Consider the following 21421-nt stretch of genomic DNA (forward strand, 5'->3'; position numbering starts at 1 on the left):
GGTGGTATCTCTTGTCCTATGACCAACTAGAATGCACTCTGCTATAGTATTCCATTAGTACACCGTATAGACTCAGTCAATCTGTTTACAAGAATCGTCGATACCTAATTTTTTAAACAACATACCAGTGTATCTAATGAAGGTGAATTTATTCTCTCACGAGTAAACGAAGTTCTAGTTACATATCTAGTTACATGGGGTTAACGAAGTCGTCGCCAGTGGCGGCGCTGACGTCGGTTAACCAGCGAATTAAAGTCAAGGAGGTGTCAAGAGCACGAAAATCGTAAACAAGAATCGAACGACGTAGCATTGGCAATCACGTGGAACGAAACATGTAACAAGCGGAAAAATAAACTCGGTTATCTGACGATCCTCGAATAAAACACGTTGCTGACACCGGGAGCACTGATAAGCGCGGTAGCCTCAGGCGTCAGCTCTGTTTATGGATATTTTTCACGATGGTATATATAGAAAAGAAAACTCGTTCTTCTTTGCTACCACTTCCGCAAAAGTAAGCCGTCTAGACATCGATCTATCGATGCTATGCGATTGCTAAAAGGTAAACAGAACTGTTTGACAGAGATATATCGCTATGCTCGGTATTTTCTTAAAGCACTGCAGACCAGACATTTTATTCTTGATAATATCCAGTACTCGGGTATTCCGTAACAGAAACGAGTTTCTAGAAACATCTCAGAGATGAAGAAAATGTCGAGTTTCCGGAATTCGAAACTTTCCACTTCAAAATTCTCGAAATTCTTTTTGAGAAAAGATGTGGACTTAAGAATTGGTAAATTGGCGAATAAAGAAAAGATTATTGCATCCTGTCTTATAATCGGCAACACAAGAAAAGGTTTTGTGTTCTATTTTACTGTGGTGAATATAGATTTATAGCAATTTTATTCCATATATATGCAAAAGTATGAAATATATAGACACGTATGCAAAATAAAGTCAACCTTTGATAATTTTGAAAATTATAATTAATTTTGAGGAAACTAATTCCACGTTAGCCTCACTATACAGATGCGCGATATCTCGCGAATGACCTCTAACGGCGCAATTCGAAACGCGAGTGTTAGGTTATGGAAAGTTACTAGAAGTTACCAGAAAGTCTGAGTAACCTGTTAAGCGGCTTTTTCCGTAAGTGGACATTGTGGAGGAGTTAGAGAAATGTTTCGACGGATTTAATGAATTTAAACGAGAAGCCTTAGGTCTTAGGAAACCTACAAGTTACGAAGTAACCATTTCAGTTCTGTCTGTGACAAAGTTCAATACTGAAGTTCCTTGAACCACTTGACGCTTGGAAGGTATGCTTCCAGCTCTGTATTTCGAAAACTGTCAATAAATATCTAGTGTTTGGCAACATTAGGAGCTTTCGTAACCTGTGGGAGAATTTCTGACATACTTTTAGTGGTATTGTTTGTGATAGTTTAATATTACTTTAACTGTGAAATGGAATGATTCTCAATCGAATACTCTGATAAGTGTTCAGTTTCCTGGATTCAAGGAAGTTTGGTACTCGGGTAAGCAGGAAGTGCTTTGGGAATTGATAACACCTTCTGTTTATATCTGTATGTATCATAGTGACTGTAGTGATGATAACGTGACTAGTATTCGCTTTTTGAAACACTCGATTCTTTTTCAAACTTTTACAAACTATTTATACCTCTCTTAATAGGCTGTAACGATTAGATAAGATCTATTCCCTTTTTTAAATAAATGGAACGTTAAGCGTTTCTAATCGTTAGATAAGTAATTTGTCTTTTAAACGTTGTTGATAAACAATAGCTTTCAAGATCAAGAAGTTGTCGAGTTCAGTCATTCTAAAATTAACTTGGCTCTTCGTAACATTTTGAAAAGAATTTTTTAAATTTTGAACTCGTTCCAGATTTCCACGCAAGCTCTAGAACTTCGTTCTTTTATTTTCGAAATTTATTTCCCATGTATTTTATTTTATTCTAATTCTATCACGTATCTTAGAAAACACGAGAATATTTCACGTCGACCAGAAAAGACTTTCCAACATTGAAATTTGGTATACCTGTTTTTCATATACATCAGATTTATTTATAAAATGCTATTGTTAACTGCTAGAGTCACAGATTTAATTTCACCGTACTTAAAAATGTCGATAAGTCAATAATTACAGTTTCGGTCTAGCTTCAGTGTCATTAAAACTAACAAAACCACAATATATTTTTCTGACCTATAAATTAATGCTTAACCAATTTTTACACTTGTGCTGACAGCTTGACGTTCTAATTTATACTTCCGGAAATTAAACGTACATCATTGATAACCCCATTATCACTGACGTCAATGTCCGTTTAAATTTCGTTTCGCTATCTTGAAATAGAAGAGCGACGCTTAAAATCTATAGTTACCAGCGTAAATAGACAACTGTTTTTATATTCAACATTAATATTTATGTAATTGCACGTTTCGTAAGATATATACATTCCAGGGATGGACGTTCGGTCGTAAAACGTACTCGTAGCCTTGTAAGAATCGTAATTCCTCTATGTCAATTAGTTTAATCATTCAATTAATCTCTATAATGGATCTCGAGTTACGGCTATAAAGCAGATTTATTGTTCTGAAAGAGAGAAAAAAGAAAGAGGAAAAACTGTTATGCGAAATAATTCAACTAACTACCGCGGAACATATTGCGTTTCAGATTTTCGTTATAACATAAAAGAGTGCGGGTTCTCGGTTTGTATCGCGAATAGGATCACGTTGAATCAACGGCTAGGGAGTTTCCATACAGAGTAACTCATGGCGCACCATTTTGTTTTCGCAGCTGGTGGCCTAATGGCGGGTTCTGTGGCTACATTGGCGATCCTCTGGGTCTCCCTGCAGACCATGGGGTTCCTCGGAAGTTCGCACACGATTGGTGCCTATAAACTGCCCATGTCATTGCAGAACTACCTAGCTAGTTATACTGGTAAGTTGTCCACTGTTTTTCCCCAATTGTTCATTGTACTTTTACTTATTTATTTATCTATTTCGGCTTTTATTGAAGAGAGTTTTGATCGTGAGTACACCCAGTTCGTTTGACGATATGTTTTGCCTTGGATCACTGTCAATTTTGACAATTTGTTATAGCTTGGAATATTTTTATTTGTTTTTCTTTGAAGGAAATAATTTTATATTACTGAAAGTGATCATTCGGAGCAAATGATTGATAGTCACCTTATTTTAGATGTAGATATTTATAAAAATTGTTATTCTTTTATTTTGTAGTTTTTGGAACACTATAAGTGTATTATAATAATTTTTTCTGAAATATAAGGAGGACGTAATATTTATTAAGGTATTTCTATACCCCAAGTAGTAATCCAAAGTAAAATATATTGTCTTTTGACAGAACCCTCGGAATAAATTAAAATACTGTAAATAAAATAAAAAAAAAGATTGATCAATACTTTTTAATGTGAACTGTCTCTTTGAAATATTATTAAGAGTTGAGAATTGTGTTTATTAATTTTTCAGCTAATGTTGAATTAAATTATTCATGAAAATGAATTTACTTCTCGAAGACTAATTTTTAGTTCAACTTAATATTTGATTTTGAAATATTTTTCATTATTATTTATGACATTTCTTTCTATATAAGACTATGAATATTCTTTTCAACGTCTACTATCAGTAACCTGTCTCAACAGTTTTAAATAATATTAATACATTTATATGTATTGCAATGATGATTCTACTCTTGAATCGTATTAAAATTCTCTTTCTCTAAATGAACACACAGTGAACATAATTGTTGCAATGAATTGGAATATTTTGCAAATCGTGTTCATGTAACAATTTGAGGTCCATTGAACCGTAATAGAAATTTATACTCAGAAGTTACATATAAACAAAATTGCTGAAATTCTTATGCTGCTCGTTATACTTGGTCCTATTTACACTATACTTTTATATCTTGACTTTTAATAATTATTCCCTATATAAAGAACACAAGAAGATATATTTACCTTACCACACTACTACATAATTTTTATGCCAATTTACTCGCAAAATTCTACAAAAGAAAAAGCAAAAAAAAAATAAAAGAATGATCAGAACCTAAATACTACCATTAACGATTACTCGAAAAATTGTAGAAAATAAAAAAAAGAAAAGGAAAAAGAAAGGAAATAGTAAATACAAGAAAAGAAAATTATACATTTCCTCCTTATGTATCTTGAAAAATACGGTCGTTGAAAAATGTTGCACGCAAATTAGAAGCTCTACCCGTCAGATCGCGATTAACCCATCTAAATGCACTGAGTCCTTTTATACCGACGTTTTTAAAGGTATCCTTTCAGGTTTGCCGATGTCGAACTACCCTTACGAGGGCGGCGTCGTAGACACGGGTCATTTCCATAAACAGCGTTTCCCTCACATTGACGAGGCGGTCTTGAACAACTCGATCACTTTCGCGCAAAGCTTGGTCGATCGTATGAGCACCCTCGAAAGGAATATCGCGAACGCTGGCGTCGAATTGATGGCTCACACGCCGGCTGGAAAGCAATTCCTTGATTCATATCCTTCCGAGGATGCTTTCGAGAGAGGCCTCGACGCCATTGTGGCGATGAAAGCTTCGTCCTATCTCCTTCATCAGAGCTGTCGCAGGTAACATATACCTCTTAGGTCTCAAGTCCTTTCGATTGACTGTACAGGATGTTTCCTTACTGGTGAAAGTCATCTTACGGATGAATTCAGCGTTTAAAAGCGATGAAAAGATTCTTGTAAATAAATGATCTGGTTTTGTGTTTGCTTGTCTGCACGCGAAGCATTCGATATTGCTGTCAGTTCGTGAGGTATGATCGATGAGATGCATACAGGTTCTACTGGTAAAGTTGCAGTCGGCCATTTTGAATGCTTCGCGCGACGCCCGATGGGTAATAGTTGATGGACAAGAAGGTTAAACTTAGTTGAACATTGTAGCCTTATTTACGTATCGTTTGAACCTCTAGGTTTGTTTTAGCAGAAGTTATTTTCGAGTCTTCATGTGAATATGTTTTTAGAAGTATAGTCAAATTGTAAGGTAGTTATCTTGTAGATTTTGTAGATTTATATGAACCTTGCTTGTTACTTTTGAACGCTGAATACCTCTTTAAAGTGGATTTCATTTGGTGAGAAGCACTGTATTTATTTTGTTGTCTGAAAAAAGGAGGAAATTGTGCAAAAGGAAGATTCTTTTGAGAAGGGGAGATTGCTTCATATTGTTTGGACACTTGGCACATCTAGTATTGATAGATTGGACTTCTAGTATTTGTACAGTAATAACTGTTTGCATTTCATTCTATTGAGTATACGGGTATTATCTGAGATGCAAAGTAAAAATAATATATTTTATGTACTGTGGTGTGAGATAGAAATAAATCCAACGTAATACTTGAAATAATTTTTCACACCAGTTACATACTCTAAGAAAATAAGTAATATCTTCCTGTTGTTGTTGTTTCCTGTGGGTGGATTATAATATCACTCGATAGTATAATTATTTTGAATGTTTAAAAAATTAATCACTTGTCTGTAAAAAACTAGTCAAGTAATACAACATCAAGTAAACAGGTGTTAAGAAAATAGATTCTTATCCACTAAAAGATCTAGATTTAGATATTTAATTATAATTCTTGTGCTAAAAACTACTAATAACATAGTAATATGATAGTAGCACATTTATATTGTTTGTTACTTGGTCTTTTGATGAAAGATTCTCATTGTCTTTGTAATTAAAATACCAATTGAATATATTTTATGTCACTGTTCTACTTGGAACATTCAGTTAATAGAAATAGCAAATGGATGTAGATATAAATATGATAAAAGCTAATAAAATTTGTATAATATCTTAAAACTATCTTCTGTACTCTCAACAGTAATTGATTTTTTATCTTTTAACAGAATTGAGAAAATTATTTAATTTGAATATTTGCAGAACTCCTTATCAACTTCCTATCTGTTTTTAATTATTGTTTTAAATTTACACACAAATGGTGATTTTCATGTATTTGACCCTTTGACTATCCAACAGGTGATCGCTTTATATGTATGAATATTTTTGTTTTTTAAGATATCTAGAACACGAGTACTTTCAACTTAGTAAAATAAATTACGTTAATTTTTAATAAAATTCTATAACATTCACTTTAAACGAAAAAAATAAGAAAATATTATTTCCAATGTAAAAGACATAAGAATAGAACTAACATATATGCAAATACACAAATTCTGAGATTTTATACTTGTAGAATTTTTTATACCTTTAGTTTAACGTAAACTATTTGGAATAAGCTTTTATATGTACTTGAATATTACATTCATGTAACAATATAAGAGTTGAAGGGTTGAATCTATCCATGTAAGAAAACTTATGATAAATGTTTCTTGTATCTTATAATGACTAAAATATCAAACATACCCATTAAATACAATCATTAAAACTCACTGCCTTTTCAACTACATCTAATTCTTGTGTAACACTACGTATATCTAAACAGTAAATATCTTTTCACTCATCTTGTAATGTAATATTACACACCGTAGCAAATGAAACTTATAAAAACTTATCACCATATACCACTATATCTTTCTAAATTCATAAAAGTACACAATTCTTGATTACAACATTACCTCTCCTCTTATAACACAAATTGACATCCTTAATAGTAATACCTCATGCATCTCATAAACCACCCAACATAACCTCTGGTATAATAGCACGTTATCATTGTCAGTAATATACAAGTCTAATGGGCAATTGTCTCCATCCTGATACCATGCATGCAACAAAATGGCGAGTAACAACCGGTGTTTGTTACAGGTTTGGCCTGGAGAAAGACGATTGCGCTCGTTACATATCAACCTTATCATTGCAAAGGACTCCGTTGAGCGCAGCTTGCTCGAAGTCGCGACTCTGCAATTCCAAGGCCAAGTACCGAAGCATCGACGGCAGTTGCAATAATGTCGAAAATCCAAACTGGGGTAGTGCGATGACCGCGTACGCCAGAATTCTCTTCCCCCACTATTTCGACGGTAAGGATTTTCCCTACCGTGTGACTATCATTATAGAGAGAAAAAGACTTGTCTTACCATATTTCACATATGTCGTCCCCGTTTAACGCGATGGAAACTCGTATCAGCCCCGTGTACGATCGCCGGTATGCTCGAATCGTTGCGTCGTTGCTCACCCGTCGGTACCTTTCGACTGATTCGCGGTATCGGTTTCAGCGCGAGATGTCGCCATCGGCGGTTGCGTTTTCTTTACCGTCTGGGCTTTCGAATACGGACGAGCGGAACGGATGTAAACGAAAGAACGGTTCGAGATATAATTTTAGCTTCTATAACCGTGGTGTCGTTATTTGTGTGGAATAATAATCGTACAATTATTTGCAGCCTCTGAACGCTTGGCGCTTCCTTGTTCTCCTCTCATCAGTCCGTCCTGCTCCTCATCTCTCTCGATAGTTTTCACTTGCTGTTGCAATTTCTTTCGTGGCAGTCTCTTCATGGGATGATCTCTTCTAGTATTTTGGTGTACGTTGGAACGGCCGACGATTCAGGGATATTTTCCATCGCGTTTTCAAATTCTAAGGGATATAATCGTTCCCTATTAAGTCAAGTGGGTGACTGTCTGTATGAATGAGATACAGTTGGCTAATTGAATAAGCTAGATATACATTGAATGTGTGCTTTCATCTGCTGTTGCTGGGTGTTTGAACGGTTACTATACACGTTCATTTAACCATTCTTATTAGCGTTGAAACTAGACTCCACTGTGTGTTTTGCCTCTAATACTAAACCTATATATGGGGTGTCCTAGAAGTATATACTCGGTTTGATAATATTATTTATAATTTGTTATCATTTTCTAATAATTATAAAACGATTTTTGCAAATTCTTAGCACCATAAGAAGAATAGATACTTAGCACACTAAGGTACTTGTAAAGAAGTCACGGGAGGTCGTGGAAGATTTCGTTTGAAACGATTTGTCAGATGAAATTCCGTAAATACGATCAGAAGTACAACCTGCACAAACACGATGTTTACTAGTAGGATTTATAAAAAAAATTACACTTAAGATAAAAGTCACTTTTTACGACTATATCTTTTATCCATACATAATCTGTGTACGCAACAAAAAAGAGACACGCATTCAAAACACCTTTTAAAGTATCACATTTAGATAAGGATTCTCTTATGCATATAAAGTGTCTTATTTCAGTCGATTCTCGTAAATACCTTTAGAATTCTTGATAACGTTCATAAATATTTCTGATAGAAGTTGAGTAGCTTAGAGGTGAACATATGATGAGTTTCTTGCACGTTAACATACAGACTATCTCGAACACCTTGAAACGGAAGATTATTCAAACATGTCAACAAGTATTTAAAAAATTTGTAGAAATAGACACGTCGTTCAGATATGATATAAATATCAGTATTCAGACTGAAGGTAACCTTGAGTATGAATCTTGAGAATGCAAATAATCATCGGTACTATCTGATACTATTAGAATTAAAATATTTTCCAAAATAATAGCCTTATGTCGTGGATAATGACGCATTTTTCTAACCTTCAAAATAACATGTTTTATTGAAAACAAAAGAAGAGGAACAATAAACTTGACTTTCATACGTCCTTCAGACAGCCATTTCCAAAAGTATTCCTGATGGAAAATTGTATCTTTCTCATGACAATTCAGCTGTTATCTCTGACATCAGTAGGCATGATCAAAGGTCTTACGGATACTTGTAAAGATTGATTGAAATAAGGCACTCTGCATGCGTAGTTTGTTTTGTTGGGAAAAGAGAGGCCAAGACCCGAGATTAAAGCCTGACTTCAGATTCCTGGAACGTATTTGACGAAGCCTGAACACGTGTGTGCGAACTTATGTACAAGTTTCCACCTCCTACGAATCTGCACTCTTGTCATGTTTCTTACGTCATTGAATATTTCATTAAACATAACAAACTTGGAGTATAGTAAATCTATGATGTATCACGATTTTATTCAACGTGTTACGATTTTCCTGACTTTCCATTACTTTGAGCTATAAATAGAGATGCTCTCATGATACCATCCTTCTACTACTATAGTTATTACACAAAGAACACTATCTCACGTTTAGTATTACATTTTAGCAATATTAATAGTGTCTACTGTATTGCTCTACTGTACTATATCAGTATACCTTATTAATTATTGATTAGCAGTACTGTAATATTTCCTACTGTACTTTGTTTTCAGCGAATAAGCATCTGCATCGCTTTTGAACAATTAAGAATTCCACTGTAATAATAGTATGACAAGTTTTCAAGGAAATGCAAGTATTGTGTAGATCTACAGTGGAGGTGTAAAGTGCCTTGGAAAAAGAGTGTCTTGCACAATGCACATTATTTTACATGAAACCTTCGCTGCCATGCATTGGTCTGCAATAATAATTCAAGGACATTTTCCGTTCATTCTTGTACCAAGCAGTTTCAATTCATTTTTAATTTTTATCTTCATAACGACTTGAAACTTCAGTTTCTTTCGGTCTTCCACTCTCGTAACGCAATACAATAGACGTTAAAAAGATTCGAATACAATTTTCAAAGTTTAGGAAACACAATGGCACACAAAATTCGGTCGCTTTATTATCTCGCAGAATATTTTAGAATTTTTACCAAATTTCAAGACAAAAGATGAAATGTGCGCGGTTTTTACACCTGCCTGAATTCCAACAGTGTAAAAATGATTTATAAACACGCTGAACACGCGATTTATGATCTTTCAACGGAGCTGAGAAAAAGACTAATATCCTTGCTCGTGACTTGCATTCATCTATTAAGCTTATATAAATAACTCTAGGACACTCCGTATGTTACTCGTCTTGCATAATCCTCACGATGTCTCCAAAATGTCGACACTTTCGACTGAACTTCAGTTCAATGGTACAACTATCGAATGTTGTTCTCCTCTTCACACATTGCATAACTCGTTTTTAGACGAAAGGTTTGACCCAGCAGGAACACACCAAGGTGAAGGGTATCAGGCACACCGCCGATTGCTCCTCGCATTCACACGATTCTTCGTTTCGTACTCGTCGGCCATTAATGTTCATCAAGAAGTTGACAAATTTCGACGTACGATCGAGAACAACTCGAGATCGTTACTACTGTGGTAATTGCACGCGAGTTACCAGCCTCGACCTACTAACCCACCTATTCCTCACAACGACACCTTGGATAAAGCATACGATTACACACGACGAAACACGAGAATCATATACACGCACGCACGTTTACCACACATAGACAGACATAAAGCAAAGCCAAAAAAAAAAGAAGATTAATAAATTAAATCTCTTATCTGTGTATACTATACGTATATATGAAAACGAACACACTCTCTGATCCCTGGGCGCTAATGGATGAAACAAACGACCAAAAAACGATCGTCGATTGGCTTAACAAATTATATTCTGTGATTTGCATTACAGTTGTTGTGCGATAAGGCACATAGAGCATAAAATGCCTGAGTGTAGCAGTGAATAATACTGCCTACAATAGGGTGCCCCGGTCGGGAGATTCTATCCAGCAGTAGAATGTGTATGTAAACTAATTCGGATATACCTAATAATGTATCATATTTATTATCGTAACAGTAGTTCAAATATTTGTCTGTTGATTGCGGTATACGGGTCTCGTTAAAGGTGCCCGAGACAAGCGAATGAGATTTGGGAGAGTCATTCGGGCTTCTAGCAGCTTTACCACTCCGATTAGTCTAATCGAAGATAATTCCTCTCTATCCAAGTTTGTATTTGACACGTTAAGTGCCCAGCCCGCTTTGCTCGCCGTTCCGTTCAGACCTAGACTCGGCCGTCGAGTGGGCCGCGAAGTGTTCATACAGCTAGGAAATAGTGTACCAATTGTTATAACAGAAATTATTAGGTCCAAACATTAGGTCCAAAGATGGCGAAGAGTTTAACACCAAAAGTTAGTACATTTTGGTCCTAGTTTGGGCCTGAACGGAAAGTCTAGCGTCGGTGCTTGGGCACCGGCGATAGCCAATACAGATAGCCATAGCACAGAAACGAAGAATAATGCGAAGACAATTATCTCCTAATTCGATTCTCTTACTTGGGCACCTTCATCAGCCACCTAGATAAGTCACTTGATTCCTTCTGCGAGCGTTCTCGACGTGATCGTTTTCGCGATAACTGGTCAATTCTGAGTTAAAGAGTCGCTTAGTTAGTCGTGTCAGAGTATCGTAATGAGAACCGTCTGTTTTTTTTTTCTCTCTCACAAAGAAGTCCGTTTTTAGCGCGCCTGTTTCGTCGACAACGCATCAGAACGTCATATCGAAAAAAAAAATTTTTTAAGTAGAAGACAAGTATTCTATATCGTTGCTCTGCAGCGCGAGAGCCATCGTTCGATCCAGGGATCAGTCAGCGTCGGGACGGCGATAATAATTGATAAAAGGATGATCCCAGGTCGAAGGCTCGCGTTCGGGTATGCCAGTCGTCATTGAATGCTAGGTGATAAACTTGGTGTTACCTATTGATTGGTCTCTGACGAACTGGTCGCGAGAGTCGAGGCAGGTTCATAGGCGCAGTTAGGCCCGGTACGCAGGGATTCGGAATGTTGCTCGCTCTCGCGCTGCACGAACATTGTTTTACATGTACACGCGGAGATCACACGTAAGATCCTCGTCGAAATCGGAGTAATCGGTGTTCTCGTGCAAATTCCTCGTTGTTACGTTCGTTGTTCGTTGTTCGAGGCTATTCCTACGGGTTACGAGCTAGTCTATACGCTGTCAATGCACGTGGTAGATTCACACGATTTGAAATACGATTTTCGCGAAACTTAGATTGGTATTACTCCGGTTTGACGACACCTGGTGAGGTGAAGCATGAGATTAATGCCTGTTTTGGCGACCAGGAATTCAAGAGCCGAGGCGCATGGGGCAAACGAAAAAGCCACTGCCAGGTGCCAGGAGCGTGAGCGTGGCTCTCTCAACGCCTAATGATCAGTCGGATGTCAGCAGGACGTTGACGGTTATGCAGTGGGCTCAGTTCATTGCACATGACATCTCTTATACGCCAATGCGCAAGATGGGTAAGCATGCGAGTGATTTATAGCGGATAAAGAAATTTTCATTTAGGTACCTGACCTTTTGTCGACGAGTGCTTGCAGATAGGTACTGGTGTATAGTCTGTCCAACTAGATGAGGCAGAGAAAATGAACAGGAAGTTCACATGGTTGATGCTGTGTCTACAGTTAAGAAGGGGTCTTCTAGTATCTTGCTTGATTTTTCCGATGTCTTTGAAAATTCGTTGCAAGGAACCATTAAGACTTTATGCTTTGAAATTAATAGGATTTGTTTGTACAACCTTGGACCATGTGTGTAGTATTTTTTGTTAAGAATGATTGAAAATTGTCGGTGTTTCGAATTATTGTCTGAAGGGCTTCTTAAAAATCCGGTATCGAGGGTGTCCGTAATTCAGGCTCTTCTTATTATCTGAAATAAAGAAACTCAACAGGATTCCTGTTAAGTATGAGTACAACTATGATTGGTCCTAAGAAAAAAACAAAAAATATCAGTAAATAAAAAAATGGCGGCACACTGAATGTATCTTATCGAGTTTTTCACTTTCATTTTAAATATATGAATATGAAAAGGATAAAAGGAACACGAATTTTTTAATAATTTTAGTAGGGGTTATAGCTACAGGTATACTAAATATTTGTGAAAAATTTCGTACTAATTTGTAAAACAGTTTTTGAGAAATCATGGACACCGTTTTGGAAAACACATTTTCCTTTAAGTTCCACGTTTCTATAATAATCAAGTGGTCCGCCATTTTATTAAAACAGCTATAACTCCGTTATTTGTAACAATTCGAGCCTAATATTTACGGAAAGTATTCTTGAAAACATGTACTCTAAGAAAAAAGAAGAAGAAAATATCGATTTTCTGACCTTCGATAGTAGAAGACTCCCTCAAGTTGTCATCGTTCAGGAACGAATTTGTAACAATTATAATAATCCTTTACAGAGGACCCTTATAAGCAAACAGCTTCTTATATCCTTCTAAAAATTACGTGTCAGCCTTATCTTGCTCACCTGTCGACCACGTGCAATTGCCTTGTCTTCTGTCTCCTATCGTTGGACAAAATATAAATCAGAGAGCTTAAAAGCAAGTTAAGCTTCAAAACAACTTACCTGTGAATGAAATTCCATAAAGAAGCTTTGGTTCCTCCAGAGTGTATTCTTGTACAGCCATAGTCAAATTCATTATCATTATTATGTTCATCATTATTCAGTATTCATTATTTAGTATTCATCATTATGTTTAATGATAAAGTCAGGTGCATTTATGAATATTGGAAGGAAAATCCTGTAACATATTGTTGAAAAGATAAGTTTAGCTGTAGACAAAAATCAATCTAGGATATAAGATGCAAATAAATAGTTCATAAGATATAAGTTTCTAAAGGGAATATTTTATGTAATAGTTCTATGGGAATTGGGGGCTTGGGTGAACCATGTGTACCCTCTTGACACTTACTTGGCAGTCGGGTACAGTTGCAGATGTGTCTTAGAATTAGAGGGGTTGGTTAGTCTCTCAGGGGAAGCATTAGAAGAAACATATACCTTCCTTGTGAAATAAAAGATACATATCGTAGTTATTTTACTATTAGAACCCATAATTTCAATATATGTTTTACGTTTCATTTAACTTGAAAATAATATTAAATTTATACTTGAAAATAATTGCTGTCAATTGTTTATCACCGTAATTAACTCCTATGGTTGATTGCCATTTGCAGTGTCGTCAGGAAAACCAATCTCGTGTTGTCGATCAGACGGAACCGCCTTGTCTCCTCGATACGTGCATCCCGATTGTTCTGCAATCACCGTACCTGACCGGGATCCTGTTTACGGCCAGCATTATGTACGCTGCATGAATTACGTGCGATCGTTGCCGGTTCTAAAATCAGAATGTACTTTTGGACCCGTGGAACAGGTTAGTCAACTTTCACGTTATAGGTTAGATATAAATTTTTATTCCTTTGCAAGTTTATTCGATTCATTTACCGATTTTCCTGTTTTTTTTAATTTTAATCATTATCTTCTACGTTTTTGATTGCAAAACATTTTAAGCGTACGTTTTTATCGTTACGATTATTGCTGTTAATAATATACGTGTTCTAAATATTTTCTTAATTAGCATATGTGATAAAATTTTTTAATATTCCAAGGTTAAAAGCCATTATTGATTTTATGGCTAGTTGATAATTTGCTGTTTGAGAAGTACTTAAGTGACTCGTGATAAATAATTGATATAGATAATTTAAATTATTTAATAAATATATTAGTATAATTTAAATTAATATAGATAATATTATTAGTATTAGGAAGAGTATTATAATATTATAAATGTTATAATAAGAATAAGGAAGGATTAATTGAAATTTTTCTTGTTACAGATGAATCAAGTGAGCCATTTCTTGGATGGTTCAGCGATCTATGGTTCCACGTTGAAGCAATCTCGCGAACTCCGTGAGTTCGAAGGTGGTCGATTACGAGTTCACATAGAGAAGAATCATGAGTATTTACCAGTTGGAGGTGTCGAAATCTCATCTGAATGCACGGAGAGCTGTTATAATTCTGGTAATTATTCATATTTTTGCAATAAAAATGAAAAAATGAACTATAAATTTCTTATATCGTCGAAGTTAATGCCATACAAGTATTATTAATCATACTTTTTCATTGTAGGCGATCATCGTGTAAATATACATCCACAATTGGCTGTGATGCACACAATCTGGCATCGTGAACACAATAAAATTGCTAATAAGCTAGCTAAGCTGAATCCTCATTGGTCAGACGAGATGCTGTACCAGGAAGCTAGGCGCATAGTGATTGCTGAAATTCAACATATCACGTACAAAGAGTGGCTACCTATATTACTAGGCAAGAGGTACACTCGAGCTGTTGGTCTCACCGTTGGGAATAGTTATAATCGTATCTATAATTCTGAGGATGACCCAGCAGTTAGCAACGAGGTTGCAACAGCAGCTTTGCGCTTCTTGACTTCCTTGATGCAAGGAAAGCTAAGGTGAGATAATCATAAATTGAATCAAAGCACAGCCTAATTTTTGTGCCTTTCCTTAAAATGAGGTATATTCTCCCTTTGAGAGATATAAATGTTTTATTATTTATCCTATTTATTTCTATTGTACTTTTTACTCTACTGCCTGTCATTATAGCTTTTTGTTAATTTAGATAATACAGTAGAAATTATTTTTTCAATTAATACTACGTTTGTTTGTGTACTTACAATAATAAAATTTGCATATTATTTGTCAAATTATGTAACGATTACGTTTATCAGGTAGATATTCAGATAGAGATAGAGGAAGAGAGAAACAGTTATATGGAGTCATATCAGTGAGGAATTACTTCAGTGTGAAAGATAAAAAGCATATTATGTACTTAACACGGTTGTATTTCATTAAGTTCAAGGATTAGTGAACCTATCCAAGTTATGAAGTATAATTTTAAGAAAAATACAGCCTAGTGGATATTAATATGGATAATATATAATTGAATAGTACAAAATGATTAGTATTTAGTGTATTTCAATAGATTTTAAGTTCTAGTAAATTTATAAGATCTTAAAACTCAAAACATTAACTAGTCCTATTTTTCTTGTTACAGCTTAACAGACAACACACGACAGATCAACAGCACAATTTCATTGACAAAATATTTCTTCAAACCAAGTATTATCGAGTCGGATAAAGTTTTTGACGGTTTACTGCGTGGTATGGCCACTCAAACCAGTCAGAAAATGGATATTAACATAATCGAAGATGTAAGTACTTATCCAGTTTTATTTCTTAATTTTACATAACCTCAATTCTGAAGACCTGTTTAAAATCATTCAAGTCTTATATGTACATTTATAATTCAATATGATTATATTTATAACCACTGCAAAGTAAACAAATTGAGATAAATAACGTGCTTTGTTAAATGAAAGATAAAAATAAAAATAGAAGATGAAATTCAAAAATGTTGAAATACAATTCAAATTATATAAATCAATTGTGCACAATTTACTATATCCATTTGTATATTTTTGAAAAGGAATATATTATTAACAGGCCTAACTGAAAATATAAAACCAGCAAAATTAAATATAAATTATTCGTGTTTTACAGGTAACAAGCAAACTGTTTGCAGCAGACCAAGATAGCCTAGGTTTAGATGCTATTAGCTTGGATATCCAGCGAGGACGCGATCACGGTTTACCTGGCTACAATCACTATCGCAAATACTGCGGTCTTCCACCTGCGAAGAACTTCGATGATTTCTTAGATCATATTCCAATGGAGGTAAATAAAATTTCACGAGTTAGCAAAACTATTCGTTGCAAAAAGGTGCTTCAAATTTATTCGCAAAGAAGAAGAAACTTTAATACCATAATTACTATCTGCTGTGTTAACAGATGATAAAGAAATTGCGCGCAACCTACGCTCATCCTGATGACGTTGATCTCATTATTGGCGGTATGGCTGAAAGGCCAGTAGATGACGGGTTACTGGGCCCTACCTTCCGTTGCTTGATTTCCGAACAATTCGCAAGAACTTATCGCACAGACAGATATTTCTATGACTCTGTGTATCAGCCGCATCCCTTCACACCAAGTAAGACCTAATCAATCAATCCACCAAACATTGCAAATTTTCCTGCAAGTAGCGAATGAATTTAATTTTTGTATTACAGAACAACTAGCAGAAATACGCAATGTAACATTAGCAAGAGTGTTCTGCAACAATGGCAATAACATCACACACATGCAACCAAACGTATTCCTCAGACCACAAGCAGGGTAAGTTGATACTTTATCTCACCGTTCTCATGAATTCATCATCCATATGTAGAGTCACACAGTCTCTACTATGCTGGAGAGTACTCTGTCTGTAATTTTCCAATTCTTGAGAACAACTAAACTATTATTAACTCTTAGTAAACTCGCTCTTAAAACACTTTTACGACAAACTCCCAACTGTCTCTATCTTCCAGAACAGGCCCTTTTAACCCTTTCGCGATGGCGCCACTGACCATACTTCGCCACCATTTTGTGTTTTGCCTAATGCCTGTACTAGCTTTATTTTGAGTTCACTTTTGAAATTAATATATACATTACTAATACATATTACATATATATATATATATTAGTAATTATTAACACTAGATTTATGGGACCCGTCAATTTGACGGAAGAGTTGCTCCAATTATACGATGATAACAAACTTATATTAAGACTGTTAATATAATATATAATTGTTTCTTCAAAAAAAAAGGCACGTGGTTTCCTTTACCTGTCAATTTGACAGGTGTCCTTAGAAATAGGTATACAGATAGCGTCCGTAAACCTAGTATTAATACATATTAATAATACATTAATATATGATTTGCCGTATGTAGACGGCATCAGCCACTGTGAAACAATAAATGACTGTCGTATATATACGGCACCTGTCGCGAAAGGGTTAAACCCGTCTGAAAGGCAAGGGCCTCCCCCGAAGGAGGAGAAAGCTGTCTCCACGCCAAGCTTCAGGGGTGGAAGAGACTCCTCCTTCCGGGGGTTAGGCTCTCCGAAGGGTCACCCTCTCGGGGACCCTTCCTGAGAGGTGACGCGGATGCTTCACCCTCGGTTTACGACGGGGAAAGCTAGGGTTGTGCGAGGCCTGCGTTGTCACGTGACCTGGCCCCGATCTTCTACGACCCATCCCCCGACCGTCAGACCCTAACGAGTCCTTTAACCCTTTCGGTACGGAGGAGCTGGCCGCGGTTATACATTCGTGGTACGAGGAAGTTTTGCATAAGAGTGGTGGCACTGGAAGCCACGAAAACGTGTTTTGCGGTATTCGTAGAAATTTCGAGCGTGATTGACACTAAACTTTTCATTCGGACCGCGACAATCATCGGTGACGTTTCGTGGATGCCGCCAATAGGCGACGGTAGTACCTAGAGAACGTTCCGTAGATGTCGCCACTAGGCGACGGTAGTACCCAGAGAATGTTTCATGGCCGCCGCCATTGGGCGACAGTAATACCGAAAGGGTTAAACCTGTCGAAGTGTTCCCTTCGACCATGGTACACTAATAATGTCTAACAATATCCTTACATGTATATATTATTTTTGCCTATATCATATTGCCTATATCTAAAAAGCTAAACATTTCTTACACTTTTCATCAGGAACGAACTGAGGTCCTGTACGATGTTCGAAGCGATCCCCAGCGTGGACTTATTCGCCTGGGCAGAGAGGGCCAAGGCCTATCGTTGAACATCCTTGTTAATTGGCTGGTCACATTGCCGCATCGGTTTGCCCGGGTCGCAGGACGGGCAAGATATAGAGGCCACGAGACGACGATAAAATAGCGTAATCGCGGGAGAATATCGGCGATTGACTGAAAAGCCGCACTCAATCCTGACGCAGTATATCACCAACACGCTCGAGATATAAGAAAATGAGACAGAACTTTTGCCGAAGGGAGCCGCGTGTACGAATGCGATCGTATGGCGAACAACGGGCACGATGAAGGGAAATCGAACAATCCAGTAGTATGCACGCTACGTAAAAATTGAACAAGGAAACAGACAATAACGTAATAAAACAAGGTGCATCATCAATACACGTGACTAGTCGATTAAATGAGCACACTTTGGGGCTGTGCTACGACACGTGGTGTCGACCGAGACAGGAGAGAAACGGAAGAACGAGTGAATGTTGTTTCGTAAAAGGAAGATGGCTTCCGAGAAACGTTTAGGTCCTATGGAAGACTTTTTAGCGTAATTTAGGAATAACGTGAAGCAGACTTATCATTTCTTTTCTTTTTTGTTCTTTTTGGTATGAGAATACACGCGTGTAAGAAGTTAGAAGCAGTAAATACGCTAATCTATTTAATCCTACGCTTAGAGTATGTTTGTTTCTTATCTGTGGGCATTCATTAGATCATGCTGCTCTATGAGATCACGTGGATTTTTATTTGTTACTTTAATATACTTTTTAATCGGAAGTTGAAACAGTGGAGAATTTATTATTTTAATTTCGCTTTTCATACGTTCTCATAATTAAACGGTCATAAATGGAGTTTATTTTTGTAAATACGAGCTACATGATATTTTGGATACTCTATAAGATAAGGATATTTGCTGAACGTCAATCCATCGAGGTTTAATGTGTATATTTTTCATCTTAAACATAATTCAATTACAAGTGTGTATGCTTCATCGTATCAGATCTACAGTTTGATTGACAAACTCTTCTTTAAGTTAATTGTATTCATTTGTTGTATAAAAGTAAAGTGTTATTATGATAGAACTAAATTAGAGAAAAAATACAACATAAGACTACGATGGATAGATGTAAGTAGATTCGAAAGAATCATATGTAGAATGACTCGAATTTATTAATGCAAAACATACCAATAATTTGAAATTAAGTGAAGCAATGTCACTCGAGCATGTAGGAAGAAAGAGAGCAAAGTGGTAAACGAGGCGGTGAGAGTGAATTAGAGAGAAAACAAATTACATGTTGAGAAAGTGAGAATTCAAACGAGCAATAAGTTTTGAGAGCATAATAGAATATTGGTAACACGTGAATATAATGTTCTTTGTATGATATGTATTGGATGATTCAAAGATTTTAACTCGTTTGTAATATGATTAAATTTTGTGATCGAATGAACGAGAAATTAAATTAAGAAGAATTTCAATTAAATTAAATTAGGAGAATTTAGATTAAATTGACGTAGAGTTGAAGAGTTGAAATTGAGATTCTCGGTTTATAAACCGATACATTGATATTGTTGAACATCGATTGTTACAAAGGAAGATTATATACACATATGTTCTGAATATTCTCAACGACTAGCTGCCATTTAAGAACACACGTGTTTATCGAATTCAGAATTTTTTTCATAATCATTCTTGCTATCATCCAAAATGATCGTTAATGAAACTCTGCTCAGCGTTTAAGTTGATTTGCATGACTGTAACGACTGAACTTTTAGGAATATATATGGAGTATGACTGATTAGTTTTTAAAAAAAGAGTTATATTATTGTACGTTTCGTACATGATTAGGGTTACTTGTACTTACGGCATTCAATACGATCCAAATTTTGATCAAAAGTAATCAAGAATGAGATTTTGTTAGATTTATTTATTGCGAATTTAGAAAATAAAGATCTTATCAAGAATCTTGACCTTTGTTAATTTTTTATTATTTAATATTTCCCTTTGTGTCTCTTTTTATTCGTTTTAATTTTAATCCTGTCGTTCAATTTATTTGCTAGCATATTTTATTTAATTAATAATATTTAATTTCTCTTTATTCTATGAATGTATGAAACAATTAATTCCCTTAATTAAATTTTAATATAAATATTAATTATTGATCTTTGTCTATTTTCTTATTTTAATAATTTTCTTGTATCGTTTTTCATATTCTTTAAATAATTTGATAGTAAATTTGATAATTTCATTTTTATTAAAAGAGTTACTTCAATGGAAAAGAATAACTTTACGAGTTTACTCAGATATCTTCAGTCTGTATTTTATTATAAGCAAAAGTAAATATAAAACAATTAATTACCCTGTTCTGATGTATTAAATTAAATTTTAAATCATGAAAACGAATAAAACAGAATTTACGATATTTGTTGAACAGCACTAAATAATTACCAATGGTATAGAAAATTGGAACCATTGCTATTGTCAAAATGATCGACATTAGGTTTCGACCTTTATAGTTACACAATTACCAAAGCTATTCTGAATGTTCACAGTCGACTCTTTTATGTTAATTGAACACACCTGAATGAGAAATAACCATTCCATTATTAGTCACACGGTTACGTAAATGTTTATTGTTCACATAATCCTTGCACTTTATCTCAACTTTCTCTCAGAAATCGTATTGTCTTTTTTGGTAATCCATTTTTTGGAAATCCTTGCTCCAGTTTTAAGAATCTTAAATAATAGTAATTGTTCTTGGATGAAAGTATTTCATAAGAAGGAAAATTATTTGTTATATATATATATTAACAATTACACGAGTATTGCAGTAATTTTAAGGAAAAGGGAATATTTTATTCCAATAGAATTAAAGTATTCTTAATTACTACAAAATATATAATTGAAAAATTATTCGACTTATTGTTCTATTGGAATGGAAGTAGAATACAAATTATTGTATTAAATTATTGTATTATGTTAAAGAATAATGTAAGAGCAACTATACATCTCTAATAATTAGCATATTTAATTATTAATTAATAGAGACACTTAGCACTTAACACTTGACAAGTATTAAGTAACAGAAACACTTGACACTTGACAAGTATTAAT

At 35.2% G+C, this 21421-nt stretch overlaps 1 protein-coding gene across 4 annotated transcripts in view; it reads left to right on the plus strand.

The window, feature by feature from the left end:
• The window catches only part of LOC108545839 (peroxidase), a 39012-nt gene extending 20242 nt beyond the window's left edge, over positions 1-18770 (plus strand). For 3 of the 4 annotated variants that reach the window (XM_017897635.1, XM_017897633.1, XM_017897632.1), the window contains exons 2-13: positions 2804-2947; positions 4308-4626; positions 6824-7035; positions 11925-12101; positions 13817-14013; positions 14477-14660; positions 14769-15111; positions 15714-15870; positions 16220-16393; positions 16507-16705; positions 16785-16890; positions 18266-18770. In XM_017897635.1, the coding sequence (XP_017753124.1) occupies positions 2815-2947; positions 4308-4626; positions 6824-7035; positions 11925-12101; positions 13817-14013; positions 14477-14660; positions 14769-15111; positions 15714-15870; positions 16220-16393; positions 16507-16705; positions 16785-16890; positions 18266-18353 (2289 nt within the window). In that variant the 5' untranslated portion in view covers positions 2804-2814 and the 3' untranslated portion in view covers positions 18354-18770. The remainder of the gene's footprint in view (positions 1-2803; positions 2948-4307; positions 4627-6823; positions 7036-11924; positions 12102-13816; positions 14014-14476; positions 14661-14768; positions 15112-15713; positions 15871-16219; positions 16394-16506; positions 16706-16784; positions 16891-18265) is intronic. The other variant, XM_017897634.1, reaches the window with a different exon arrangement.
• Positions 18771-21421: the final 2651 nt, after the last annotated feature.

Source organism: Eufriesea mexicana, unplaced genomic scaffold (assembly GCF_001483705.2).
Source record: "Eufriesea mexicana isolate 0111107269 unplaced genomic scaffold, ASM148370v2 scaffold592, whole genome shotgun sequence".
Taxonomy (NCBI): Eukaryota; Metazoa; Arthropoda; class Insecta; order Hymenoptera; family Apidae; genus Eufriesea; species Eufriesea mexicana.